This window comes from Orycteropus afer, unplaced genomic scaffold (assembly GCF_000298275.1).
Source record: "Orycteropus afer afer isolate SDZICR_OR568_19922 unplaced genomic scaffold, OryAfe1.0 scaffold00003, whole genome shotgun sequence".
In the NCBI taxonomy this organism is placed as follows: Eukaryota; Metazoa; Chordata; class Mammalia; order Tubulidentata; family Orycteropodidae; genus Orycteropus; species Orycteropus afer.
The window spans coordinates 28,122,529-28,137,069 of record NW_006921590.1 but is presented as its reverse complement, the minus strand read 5'-3'; the positions used below and the strand labels follow the sequence as shown (position 1 = coordinate 28,137,069).

Sequence of the window (14,541 nt, the reverse complement as noted above, 5' to 3'; positions counted from 1 at the left end):
TCCTTGGAAGCAAGAATGGCCAGACTTCCTCTCACCTATTTTGGTCATGTTGTCAGAAGGGACCATTCCCTGGAGAAGGATGTCATGCTTGGTAGGGTGAAGGGTCGACGAAAGAGGGGGAGGCCTTCAGAGAGATGGATTGACATGGTGGCTGCGATGATGGGCTCAAGTATAGCAGGGATTGTGGGGCTGGCGCGGGTTCGGGCAGTGTTTTGTTCTGCTGTGCATGGGTTCACTATGAGTTGGAAACGATTCAACGGCACTTAACAACAACAACAACAACCTTTATAACATATTGGCATATTGTCATAGTACTGGCTGCTAAACTAAGAAAAATCAATTTTGCAAACTTAAATAAATAGAGAAGTGCTTGATTTACAGTTTCTTCACTGGTATGACATTTTAAGCTAGTAAATGTGATAAACTATGGACAGGTTTTCCATCTATGGAAAGACATATTTTTAAACAACGTTTAGCTAATCTGTATGAGAAAGGCCAGGAGCAGAAAGAAGTACAAACTGAAATATCAAGATATATTCATTTTACTGATAATAGTTAATTGAACCTATCATTTATTAAATTTATTAATTCTTCACATGTTGTTTTAGACATAGACTGTACATTGCCCTTTCCCTTGTTACCATATTTTGAGTTATGACCTGCTAAAAATGGATCACACTAAGCAACAATTTCAAATAAATCCAAAAAATTTCCATTTTGTGGGGACTTCATTTCTTCCTCAAAATGATAACCCATGTTCAGCAATTGTTAAAATGACACCAACAACATGTTGCAAAATGGCTTTCAGGTACTGAAGTTCTTCGTTATTTTGTGTTTCTTGCTCATTAGTTAAACCAAATCATGTTTTTAGTTTAAATATGACAATATACCATCTCTGTGAATTGACCTGTTTTCATGTTTATCATCAATCATATTCGAGTTGTGCCAACAACTAAATTCTTCCATAGCAAATCAAGAATTAAATGATTTAGGACTGAATAGTTTGAAAAAATAATTTTGTGTGTGTGTGTGTGTGTGTATATACACCAAGCCAACTGGTGGAAAATCAGTAGCCACTCCCTCTTATAATTTTCACCATTAGCTTTGCACCATAGAAATATATTCTGACTACAGAACCTTGTTATTTACCATCCGCAAATTTTTTACGTAAATTTTCATGTAGTCCACTGTGATGTTGCCAATCACTTGGCCCTCTTTCGATCCAATGATATACATCATTAGAAGAAAAATTTTCCACAAAGCAGGATCTTATGGGGTCCACAAGTGCAACAATTTCAGATTCTAAATAGTTTCACTTTCTACACCAGTATTAATTTTTTAACTACAGCAAGAAATGGATGAAGAATTTGGAATAAATTAGGTTGTATTAATATTGCTATTAGGAGATCTGGTAGCATAGTGCCTGAGGCACTTGACTGCTAACCAGAAGGCTGATGGTTCAAACCCACGAACCACTCCTTGGAAGGAAGGTTGGGCAATCTACTTCCATAGTGATACTGCCTGAGAAACCCAAAGAGAGGTTGCTATGAGTCAGATTTGACTCGACAACACATAACCACAACAACAAATATTGCTATTAGTAATTTCAGCACTAGCGGCACTAGAACAATGATTTGAAGTCTTTAAACTCAAGCATTCAATGGAAGAAGTCTCTTCTGATTCATTACATTTTAATAAGAAAGTTAATTTTAGAATTGTCTGCAGGGTTTCACAAAACCTTTTGTCAAGGATTTCATTTTACTTGGATCCACAATCAATGCCAGTGGAAGAAGCAGTCAAGAAATCAATCAGCATATTACACTGGGCAAATCTGCTGTAAAAGGTCTCTTTAAAATGTAAAAGAGCAAAGATGCCACTTTGAAGACTAAGGCACACCTGACCCAAGGCATAGTATTTTCAATTGCCTTGTATGCATGTGAAAGCTGAGCAATAAATAAGGAAGACCAAAGAAGAATTGATGTATTTGAATTGTGTTGGCAAAGAATATTGAATATACTATGGACTGCCACAGGAACTCTGGTGGCATCGTGGATAAGGCATTTGGCTGCTAACCAGAAGGTCAGTGGTTCAAACCCACCAGCTACTCTGTGGAAGGAAGACTGAGAGATCTACTTCCATAAAGATTTACAGCCTTGGAAACCCAGCAGTGGTCGCTGTGAGTCAGAATTGACTTGATGGCAGTGAATTTGGTTTTGGTTTGGTTTATGGACTGCCAGAGAAATGAATAAATCTGTCTTGGAAGAAATACAGCCAGGGTGCTGCTTCGAGGCAAGAATGGCCAGACTTCATCTTTCGTACTTTGGTCATGTTATCAGAAAGGACCAGTCCCTGGAGAAGGACATCATGCTTGGTAAAATAGAGAGTCAGCAAAAAAGGAGAAGACCCTCAGTGACATGGACTGACACAGTGGCTGCAACAGTGGGCTCAGGTACAGCAAAGATTGTGAGGCTGGTGCAGGAGCAGGCAGTGTTTTTTCTGTTGTACACAGGGTCACTAGGAGTCAGAGCCACTGAATAGCCCCTAAGAACAATAACAATGTTCTGATAAATGCCCTTTGTTGCTTTCTTGGAAGACAAATTTAGAAACACACTCATTGTTGCAAATCAGAAATATATTTTGCATGATTAAGAAATACTGAATTTTGTGTCCTCTCATTATGCCTAATACCACATTTATTACCATGCATAAAGTAATATCAAGCACTGTGTCCCACAAAATAGACAATGAAAATGAAACTCATTTTCAATACACAAATTAAAATTTTTCATATTAGATAAATATTAATGATAGCAGTATATTTTGGATGTCTGCTATGTTAGTATTATATTAAATTATTACTCATGTTAGTATTAAATTAAATGTATGCTAGATTGCATCCACATGTGTGCCAAACATACTTTAAAGTGAAAGTTTTATTATTGTTTACAAACTTTAGGACATAACTGTATATAAATGCTAAATTTGATTGAATTCATTACAATGTTTGACTTATTTGAGTTCCCTTTTGTGTGTCATCTGGGACTGGAGTCACATAGGTTGTTTATAAGGATGTAGGCATGCACATATCTTTGTGTTTGTATCATGGCAAAGAGCATTACTGGTCCTCCTGGCTTTGGTTGCTGAATCAGCAGGCATGGATGTACAAGATGGTTCTCTCAAAATGGGTCAGAGACCTCTTATCCTTTAACATAATCCATCCTTTCCAGTAACCACTCATATTAGATCCAGTTGCATATTTGGTGAAAGTAGCAAGAATTAGACTCAACAGTCCACCCCTACTTCCTGTTTATTAGAATGAAATAGTATATTCCTGTTTTGGTCTTCTAGTGCCACTCTAGGAGCTCTGGTAGCGTAGTGCCTAAAGGCACTTGACTGCTAACCAGAAGGCTGGTGGTTCAAACCCACCAGCTACTCCTCGGAAGGAAGATGGAACAATCTACTTCCATAGTGATACTGCCTCAGCAACCCAAGGAGAGGTTGCTTTGAGTCGGGTCCGACTCGATGGCACATAACAACAACAACAAAAACAACAGTGCCACTCTAATAGACATACAACAAATGTATGGCTTTAACAAACAAGAGTTTATTCTCTTATGGTTTTGGAGGCTAGAAGTCTGAGTTCAAAGTGCCTAGAGTTAGGTGAAAGCCCTTGACCTTGGGCTTAAGCTCGGCCTCTTGCTCCCAACCCACTGAAGCTGGAGGTTTAACTCAGGCAGCTGCTGGCTGCTGAGTCTGACAAACCCGAGGTAAACAAAAAAATGGCACAGCCCTAAGATTTTCAAACCACATGGCCACTAATTCAAGTCATTAATAGTCCCTAGATCATCAGACAACATGGCAGGCTGCTGAATGAAAACTCGGCTACATGCAGGGTCCAAGAATGCCAAAAAGCTCAGAGACCTTTCTCAAAGCTGTCTTCTTATACACTGGAAGCAGACCACATCCCTAAGGCAGCTACTCAACTGCTCCAGTAGATTCCACCATGGAGTTGATTACCAGTCTCATCATGGGGAATACTACATCCAACTGCTCAGCCACTCAAAACCAGGCCAAGCCAAGTTGACACACAATGACCACAATTCCCAAGAGACTCACCAAGAAGAGGCATTTCAGTTACACAGGAGGGGACCATAGGATATAGATGTCAACAAAAATGTTGAAGTAGTAGGGTCCTTATAGCTTAAACAACCTTGATTTAATGTGTATGTATGGGTGCCCTCATGAACCTGCATGAACTTTATTCCAAGCCAGCACATGCTTATACATTGGAGCTTGTATCAATTCCATTTAGTGCCCTGACAGTTTCCTTCCACTGTGATGGTGCTGTCTTTTCTTTGTGTCCTATCTGCATGGCATCTAGGAATCTTTGCTTTAAACAACTGGTACCCCTGTTTTATTGATGCCCTAAGCACATGCTTACCTTGTTTATTGGGTAATCTGTCCCTGGTTGGCAATTCAAACCCACCAGCACCCCATGGGAGAAAAGACCTAGTGATCTGTTCCCTAAACATTACAGCTTAGGAAACTCTATGAAATAGTTATACTTTGCCCTATAGTACCCTATACAGTCACTGTGAGTTGGAATCTATTCAAACAATACAGCAACAGAGTCGTTGGGGAGGGCACACTGTGTTCTATTAATCAAAATGTTGGTGGTTCAGACCTATGCAACCACACTGAAAAAGCCTGATGATCTGCTTCTGTAAAGATTACAGTCACGAAAACCCTATGAAGCTCAGTTGTACTCTGTAACAGGTGGGGTTGCTGTGAGTTAGAATCGACTTGATGGCCAGGAGTTTGTTTCGTTTTGTTTAGAGTTGATGAATTACCTAACTTAAAGATACTTAATTCTGACCTAACTTGAATGTTAAATAAACCAGAATCGTACCAGATAAATGAAATTTACAGCAGCATAAATATTGCTTCCACAATCTTACATAATCCACACATTATATAAGCCTGATTTAATATGTATGTATGAAGCTATGCATTACACAGAGAATACACATTAGTTTCCAGAATACCTGAAAAAGTTTATATAAGTTGAAGGCATGGTAGGCCACAGAGGAAGTCTCAAAAATTATAAAGTATCAATCTTAAGAAGACTACATTTCGGATTATAAATGGCAAAAGTTCAGACATCAACAAAACGTGTAGAAACTGATTCATGGATAAAGAACAAATTACTATCTACAGATAGTTTATCAAAATACAGTATACTAAAATCAATTACATTTCTATACTTCAGAACAAATGGAGAAAATGAAATTTTCAAAAATTAATAAAAGAATTGGAAATATAAATTGCCTAAATACAAATCTAATTAAATATGTCCAAAACATTAGTAAAGAAAATTATAAGACTTTATTAAGATACTAAAAAGACTAAAATAAATTGAAAGATGCCATGTTTATGGCATCATGACTGGTAAAGTAGAGAGTCAGTGAAAAAGAGGAAGACTGTCAACGAGATGGATTGACAAAGAGGCTGCAACAATTGGCTCAAGCGTAGCAACAATTGTGAGGATGGCACAGGACTAGGCAGTGTTTTGTTCTGTTGTACATGGGGTCACTATGAGTTGGAACTGACTTGATGGCACCTAACAACAACACCACCATATTTTTGGATAGGAAAATTCATTATTATAAATTTCTCTTTTCCTTCAAATGATCTATAGATTAAATGCAGTGGAAATCAAAATCCTAATTTGAAACTTTTCTTAATTTATAAAACTAAGCCTAAAATTTACATGCAAGAGCAAAGGGCTAAGAATAGCAAAAACACTCCTGAAGAAGAACACAATGAGAGATTTGAATTAAGGTGGCATGGCTCTGGTGGTGTAGTGCCTAAAGCATTTGCCTGCTAACCAGAAGGCTGGAGGCTCAAGCCCACCAACCCCTGCTCGGAATTAAGATTGGGTGATCTACTTCCGTAGAGATACCGGCTCAGAAACTGAAGGAGGGGCCGCTATGAGTCAGGTCTGACTCGACGGCACATAACAGCAACAACTATATGGATGCAAAAGCTGGACACTGAAAAAGGAAGACTAAAGAAGTATTTTTACATTTGAATTGAATGGTGTTGGCAAAGAATATTAAATACACCACAGACTCAGTGGTGTCACTAGGGTTGGTATCACCCATGGGGTAATTCATGATGTCACCTGCTCCCATGGACTTCCTCTCATATCAGACCACACAGAATCTTTAATAATAATTTTTTATCAATTTTTATCAGAATAATATGTGGTAAATATAGTTGTAAATTGCATAAATGTAGTATTTCTTTGATTGCATGAATACTATTGACAAAATTGTTTTGTAAAATCTACATTGAATTACATTATTAGTTACAGTATTAGTGACTGAGCAGAAGCCTTTTTTTTCCTTTTCCTTTAATTTCTACTTCATTCTCAAAAGTTATTGATATAGGTACAAAAATACTAATTACTACAATATTATAGCTAAAACACCAGAAAAATTTGCAAAATTACCAATTATAAAAAACACCAAAACCAAAAACCAAACTCACTGCCATCAAGTCGTATCCAACTCATAGTGACCCCTCCTTGGGTTTCCGAGGCAGTATTGCTATGGACATAGATTAGCCCATCTTCCTTCCAAGGCGTGGCTGGTGCGTATGAACCGCCAGCCTTCTGGTTAGCAGTCAAATGCCTTAGGTACTATGCTACCAGAGCAACAAAATCAACAGCATGTAGTTGTAGTGTGTGCAGACAAAATCATGTGATTGAAGTGTCACTGAATTGGGTAATAATGACAGCTCTGACTGGAGCACATTAGAAGGTTCAACAAGTAAATTAGCATATATTTTAGCCTTGTAGTTATACTGATACATGTTAGCTGGGCTCATGAAAAACGTTTTTGTTGTTATAACTAACTACAGGGATTTTTCACAAAAAATAATAAATTTCTGTTGAAACACTGCCCAGAAATTTAATAGACAGTCATTTTGGTGTCACGTTCTCTGACATTGTCACCTGGTACAGTCCACACATCCCCTAGTGATGCCACTGCATGGACTGCCAGAAGAATGAGTAAATCTGTCTTGGAGAAACTGAGGCAGCCTGTACATTCCTTATGGAGCTAGGTACAGACCAGCCTGAGGCTTCATCCCACATTCCTCAAGAACATATGTAAGAGTGCGCCCTCTCATAGAACGCAGAAGGAAAAGTAAACAAGAAGGCAAAAGAAGGTGTCTTTAGATAAGAGCCGAACAGAACTGGCCAGAAACGAACAGAGCTGCCTCTGCTTAGCCAATAGTTGTGATGTGGAAAACCTTCTGAAAGTGAACTTTTGAAATCACAAGCCAAAAAATACACCCCTTGCAGCATGGCACTGCACCCCCATTGATGCTAGTTAGCTCTTAGAATGCAAATATTTTCCATGTCATCAAATGTATATGCATGACATTTTTGTTTCAAAGTGTAGAAAAATCGAAGCAACTTGTTCAGGGAGCTTGATTTGAAGTAGAGTCTTCCGAGTTTCTTGATTGTTCACCTGCAATAAACTCACTTTGCTGTCATTACCTCAGTGTTCTCATTATTGACTTGGAAGCCATACAGGGCAGGACCCTCTTGCAGCAACAGTACTACAGCCAGAATGCTCCTTAGAAGGAAGGATGGAGAGACTGTTTCCTTACTTTGGACATGTTGTCAGGAGGTCCCAGTCCCTGGAGAAGGACATCATGCTTGGTAAAGGAGAGGCTCAGCGAAAAAGGGGAAGACCCTCAATGAAATGGATTGACACAGTAACTGCGGTAATTGGGTGCAAGCATAGCAAAGGTTCTAAGAATGGCACAGGATCAGGCATCGTTTTGTTCTGTTGTACATAGGGCTGCTATGAGTCAGAGCTGACTCAGTGGCACCTAGCAATCAGATTCGGAACGCACATGGAGTTGCCGTGAGTCAGAATCAAATTGACAACAATGAATTTGTTTGTTTTTGGTCTTTATCAAGAACTCGATTTTGGAATGTTAAGTTTCAAGATGTCTCTTAAACAACCAAGTGAATGTGTGCAGTAAGCAGTTGGATATATGAATCTGGAGTCAGGGCAGAGGTCTAGACTAGATATATAAATTTAGGAGTCATCAACATAGAAAAGGTATTTAAAGCCATAAGACTGGAAAAATGACCTGGAAAATTTGTCCACCTAGAAAACGAGATCTAAATACTGAATTCCAATGTGCCTCATCACAGCCACCATCCATCCTTCAGTGGAGACTTTCATGTTATTATGATATTAAACAGGTTTCAAGAGAGCAGTTCAGACTAAGATGGAGTAGTCAGAAAGACCTGGCAATCTACTTCCAAAAATCAGCCAACAAAAACACTACAAGTCGTACTGTCTGACTGATTGCAGGTATGGCTCAGGACTAGGCAGCATTAGTTCCAAAGAGTATAGGGCCTCCACGAGTCAGGAGCCAACTGCAGAGCAGCTAACAACAAGTGGAGAGGAAAGTGGGGTTGTTGTAAGAACAACTAGGTTCTTACCCTCTGTCACGCAGAGACAATTATCACAGCGGGTTGAAGTAGGAAATCAAAAGCATTTATTGAGAATCAATAACCAAGGTCACAGAATCATTTCTCTAAAAAGTCTGTCTCCCCGAGCTGGGAAATGGTTAGAGTTTTTAAAGGGAATTGGGCTAAGGGGTAAGAGGGTTTGAAGAATGCTGAGAATTCTTTCTTCTTGTTATGAGAATGAATTGTTTCCTTGTGACCTCAGTGTTCTTCTTCTGGTCAGTGATAGAAAGTCATCCTTGGTCAAGAGAAGATATCCCTCAAGTTCTTCACACCTGCCTAGAAAGATTAACTCTACAAAGAGGGAGAGTGTGGGAGTGAGCACCCTCAGGCTTCTCTGTCCACCAGGGATGTCTCTGTTTTCTCCTTCATCTTGGTGGCTCCAGCTTGTGTCTCCTTTCTCAGGGTCATCTCACTCTATAAACTGCAGTTATCAACTACAAACGGGCAGTGAGTTTAAACCAAAGGCCCAAAGGAATGTGTGAGGAGAACAACAACCTAAAGTAACTATCCTATTTACGTAGAGGGAAGGAGGAGGCGAAAGGAAAAATAGAGAATTAATCACTGTGGTTAATATCTACTCTAATCATAACTATTAGTTTGTTATATTTCTACAATTTTCTGGCAAAAAGGCTTCTCTGGCCCTTCAACAAGGTCAAGAGAGGGATTTTGTGCATGTGTGTGTGGTGTGTGGTAGTAATAAGGAGTGTTTGTATGGCAGTGATCCAGAAAAGAAAGAAATGTGAGCAGGAGAAAAGGGCTGGAATTAAGTGCTTCTGTAGGCAAGAGTAGGCCTGAGCTCTAATTCACAAGAGAACGGGTTGTCTTTAGATGGGAATGTGAACATTCTTCTATAAACTTTGGAGGGAAGGCAGTACGTGGGTACAGATGTTGTCATGCAGTAGATATGATAGTGTCACATTTTGGAAATTCTCATCTGATTGCTTTTATCTTCTCAGCAAAATAGGAAGTTAGGTAAACAGCTCAAAGTGAAAATGAAGAAGGCATTGGAGGCTTGTGGAGAAAGTGTGAAATAGTTACCCAAAAGTTTGGAAGAATGAACATGCTAAGGAAATATGATTGCTAGGCAGAGTTCACTGTGAAGTTCGTAATCATAAATTTGAAGTAGGTATTATTGATGCTTTGCCCAGTTCCTCTTGGATACTTTTTAACTGTTTCTTGCTCACACTAGCTTTGGTGACTTTTGCTTCTGTCTTAGTTATCCAGTGCTAATACAATAGAAATAACAAAAGTGAGTGGCTTGAACAAACAGAAATTTATTTCTTGTAGTTTAGGAAGCTAGATGTCTGAATTCAGGGTGCCTGCTTTAGGGGAAGGCTTTCTTTCTGTGTAGATTCTTAAGGGAGGTCCTTGTTTCTTTTCAGTTTCTGCTCCTCAGTGATCTTCATGTGGCTTGGCATCTCTCTCACCATCGCTGCTTACTTTCCTGTCCCAATCTACTCAGAGAGACGGCAGAGAAATAGCAGCAGCAGAGGCAGCAGAACCAAGAAACTGGTACAAGACAGAGCAGTGGTCTTCCCAGATCACGAGAAAGCTGAGTGCCTTCAGACAGGAGGCTTGCTGGTGTAGTAGGCTGTTCTCTGGGCACTGCACATTTAAAAGAACTTTGTAACACTTGCCCAAGCAAGGCAGAGGCCAGGCCAAGGGCCAAAGGCCAGAGACCTGCCTTCGGGCATGGCTGAAGGGAGGCTGTCTTGACTGAAGAACTATATATCCTGAGCATTCCTGATCCTGAATTGTAACCTGTTACTTTCATAACAAATAATCATGAGTGTTGTCTGTATAGCCATTGAAACAAATTATTGGACCCAGCAGAGAAGTAGAGAGTGCTATAGGAGGAACGGATAGTTAGGGTCAGAACTGGTAAAAAGTTTGGAGGCTGCAGCCTATATGGCCATGAGACCAGAAGAACTAGATGGTATCTGGCTACCACTGTCAACCACTCAGAGAGGGATTGGTGCAGGAGATCCTGGTTAGAGTGGGAGAACAATGTGGAACAAACTCAAAATCATAAAAAAAAAAAAAAGACTGGGTTTGCTGTTCTGATAGAGCCTGGTGAGACCTCTGAGACTATGGCCCCTAGTTACCCTACTTCAGGTCTGGAACTGAACTCACTCCAGTGGCTTCCAGCCAAACAATAGGCTGGCATATGGGATAAACATTTACATCAGGTAGATAACTCCTTGGAGCAATCAATCATGGGAGAACAGAAGGGCAGTGTTTACAGGGAGATAGCTCAGAGGGGTGGGAGTGCATGGGAGGGAAGGACACAGGGAAGAGGTAACTATGGGGAGGAAGTGGTAAGAGAGCTGTTACATTTTGGGGAATTGTAGTCAATGTCATGAAACAAAATGTGTATGAACTGCTGTTTGGAACATGAATTTGCTCTGTAAACTTTCACACAAATCACAATAAAAATCAAAAAAAAAAAAGTTTAGAGGGTGGTGGCATGTCTGACCTCTGCCTCACAGGAATCAGCTTTGGGCTGAACTGCTGATGGTGATTCTGTCTCCTTTGTGTGATGTTAGAGGAGGTCAGAGGACCCACCCCCACACCATTTTTGAATGTTCTTTTTATATTTCAAAGGTGATTGGCTTAAAACACACTGATACTGATGGGGGCTCTTAACAAAGAAAACCCATTCCCAAATGGGTTTAAAGCCCAGGTATAGGGGTTAGTGTATACAACACACATTTTGGAGGGACACAATTCAATCCCAAACAGCTTCTGACAGCACCTCTGGCTCCTTTTGGGAGCCCTGCCCTCTGGCTCCAGGAGCCTCCTTTGCCCTGAATGTTCCAGTGTCTTGGACGGCCTTACCGGTGACTGTTGGGTACAGGAGTATGAAATCCTCAACATCCTTGCTTTGGTGATGTGACAACTCTCAAGTATAACTTATACTCCAGACTTCTCCTGTGTGGTGGTGATGTTGTTAGGTGCCATCAAGTCGGCTCCGATTCGTAGTGACCCTATGTACAACAGAAGGAAACAATGCCTAGTCCTGCACAATCCTCACTATCTTTGCTGTGCTTGAGATTATCATTGCAGCCACAATGTCAGTCCACCTCATGGAGGGTCTTCCCCTTTTTCACTGACCCTCTACTTTACCAAGCATGATATCCTTCTCCAGGGACTGGTCCCTTCTAATGACATGACCAAAGAACATGAGATGATATCTGGCCATTCTCACTTCTAAGGAGCATTCTTCCAAGACAGGTTTGTTCTTTCTTCTAGCAGTCCATGATATTTTCAGTATTCTTTGCCAACACAATTCAAATGCATCAGTTTTTCCATCTTCTTATTCATTGTCTAGCTTTCACAAGCATATGAGGCTATTGAAAATACCATAGCTTGAGTCAAGCGCACCTTAGTCTTCAAAGTGACCTTTTTGCTCTTTAATTCTTTAAAGAGGTCTTTTGCAGCAGATTTGCCCAGTGCAGTAAGACGTCTGATTTCCTTACTGCTGCTTCCATGAGTGTTGATTATGGATCTGAGTAAAATGAAATCCCTGATAATGTCAATATTTTCTCCATTTATCATGATGTTGCTAATTGGTCCAGTTGTGAGAATTTTTGTTTTCTTTATGTTGAGGTATAATCCATACTGAAGGTTGTAGACTTTGATCTTCATCAATAAGTGCTTCAAAACCCAAACCAAACCAAATTCACTGCTGTCAAGTCGGATCCAACTCATAGCGATCCCTCCTTCAGTTTCTAAGGCTGTACCACTATGGAAGTAGATTGCCCAACCTTCCTTCTGAGGAGTGGCTGGTGCATTTGAACCGTCAGCCTTCTGGTTAGCAGTCAAATGCCTTAGGCAGTATGCCCCCAGTGCTCCTAAGTACTTCAAGTCATCTTTACTTTCAGCAAGCAAGGTTGTCTCATCTGAATATTGCAGGTTGTTAATGAGTCTTCCTCCAATCCTGATGCTGCATTCTTCTTCATATAGTTCAGTTTCTCGGATTATTTGCTCAGCATGCCAATGGAGTAAGTATGGTGAAAGGATACAACTCTGACATGATATACACTTTTCCTGATTTTAAACAACAAAGGCAGGAAGATGGTATTTTCCTGATTTTAAACCCTTCAGTATCCCCTTGTTCTGTTTGAATGGCTGTCTCTTGGTCTTTGTACAGGTTCCTCATGAGCACAATAAAGTGTTTTGTAATTCCCATTATTTGCAATGTTCTCCATAATTTGTTATGATCCACACAGTCAAATGCCTTTGCACAGGCAATGAAAGTATTCTCCTGTGTCGTGGGTTAAATAGTGCCCCCACCCCCACAAAAAAAATATATGTCCACCAGGAATTTTAGATCTCTTAACTTTGCTGTCATGTTTTTCATCTTTTTGCTTCTTTTGCTCTGTGTTTTGGAGAACTACGTCACATGATATTATAGCTCACTATTTTGATCTTCAGCTCTGTACATTCTGCTCTTTAACTCATCTCTTAATTTGAGGCTGGGAAAAATTATTTTTGTTCCCCCGCCCCAAACTCTGATTGTCATTTTAGTAGCTTATGTTTTATTTTATTTATGGGTAAAGTTCCCCTTTATATATCTCAGGGAATATTAATTATGTTCATGTCAAAAATTCATTTACTTTCCCCTATTAATCTGTTATCTCAGGGATTGATTTTTCTGTTTATTTAGTTGAGGGCCTTTCTTTCATGCTGTTGGATTCTTCAAAAGTTGTTTATACTGGAAGTAAGGATCTAGATTGAGTAGTTTTGGTAGCTAGAATGTATTTTCTTAGTCCTTGTGAAAATTAACTGTCCACCAAGTGGGGGAAGCTAGTGTCCTGATGGCTGCATTTTCTTGGTCCACATATGTACTTTGGCACTTTGATCATCCCGTTGTAGGGAGCTATACTTGGGTGATAGCCTTGACCACACAAATGAGGATTATCTGCTCCAAGGGCAGATGAGGGGACACTAACCCAGCCTTTCTGGCATCCTTTAATTAATTTTCTGACTGATTACCCAAAGTATCATCTTCCTGCCTTTGTTGCATTGAATATAGGCTTTATTCTAGGAGTACTTCTGGTAAAACTCATGTTTTTTAGCGTATGGGGTCCTCTCTTCTACCTATTGGTTTATAGATTCCCCAGCTGCCAACATGTTGCCGTCTGCTTTATTATCATTCAGAAACTCCTGTTGTGGGCTGCTAGTAGCATCCTTCTTGACTTTTCAGCATTGAGATAGATTTGTTTTTATTTCCTGTTTCTTCTGACATTTCAGTAGAATTTGGGGAAGGAGGAAAATATATCTTTGTAATTGACCCGTTCTCTACTCTTACCTAGATTAGGACAATCCAATCCAACCTTTTATCTCCAGAAGGGCATTCAAGCATATGTACTCAGGAAAAAACCACCAGGTTCACTTCTTCCTAAAGCACACAAGGTATGGTATACAGATGCAATGATAAATGTTTTGGTGTCAAACAAATTGTTTTATGCATACAAGAACAATCAAATTGCTTTAAAAAGACAACTCATGGTTATTGAGTAATAGAAAATGTATTTTATTTCTTAGACTGAAATTTTACTTGAATTGTGTCCTTTCCCATTGTTAAAAAGGACTTGAGTTTGAAATCTCCAGGCTGTTAAGCTTGAGCATTACCCAGTCCTCTTGTGGGTTTGATTCCTCCCTGTACAATTGGCCAGAAATACAGCCAAAATGCTCCTTAAGGGTTCCGGCAAGATGGTGAACTAGGCAGGATTGCACAGACCCTCTTCAACAAGGAAAAGGGAAACCCAATTAACACAGACACAGAAGATAATCGTGGACCCCTGAGCCTTGAAGGGAAGGATACAGAATTGGACTGAACCCCAAGTAGCAGAAGAATTTGCGTGAAAATACTAAAAAAAGGAGACATACGGAGCTGCGGTCTGACAGCGAACAGAGTGACCCTGACAGTACAGGCGGCTCGGAGATTCCCGACTGGTGGTAGGACCTAAGAATTA

General features: G+C 39.9%; 1 protein-coding gene across 1 annotated transcript in view; it reads left to right on the top strand.

The window, feature by feature from the left end:
- ACAD11 (acyl-CoA dehydrogenase family member 11) overlaps positions 1-14,541 on the top strand; it is a 140,610-nt gene that overhangs the window by 6,909 nt on the left and 119,160 nt on the right. Inside the window, exon 2 of the mRNA XM_007936963.2 lies at positions 13,879-13,978. Coding sequence (XP_007935154.2) covers positions 13,879-13,978 — 100 coding nt within the window. The remainder of the gene's footprint in view (positions 1-13,878; positions 13,979-14,541) is intronic.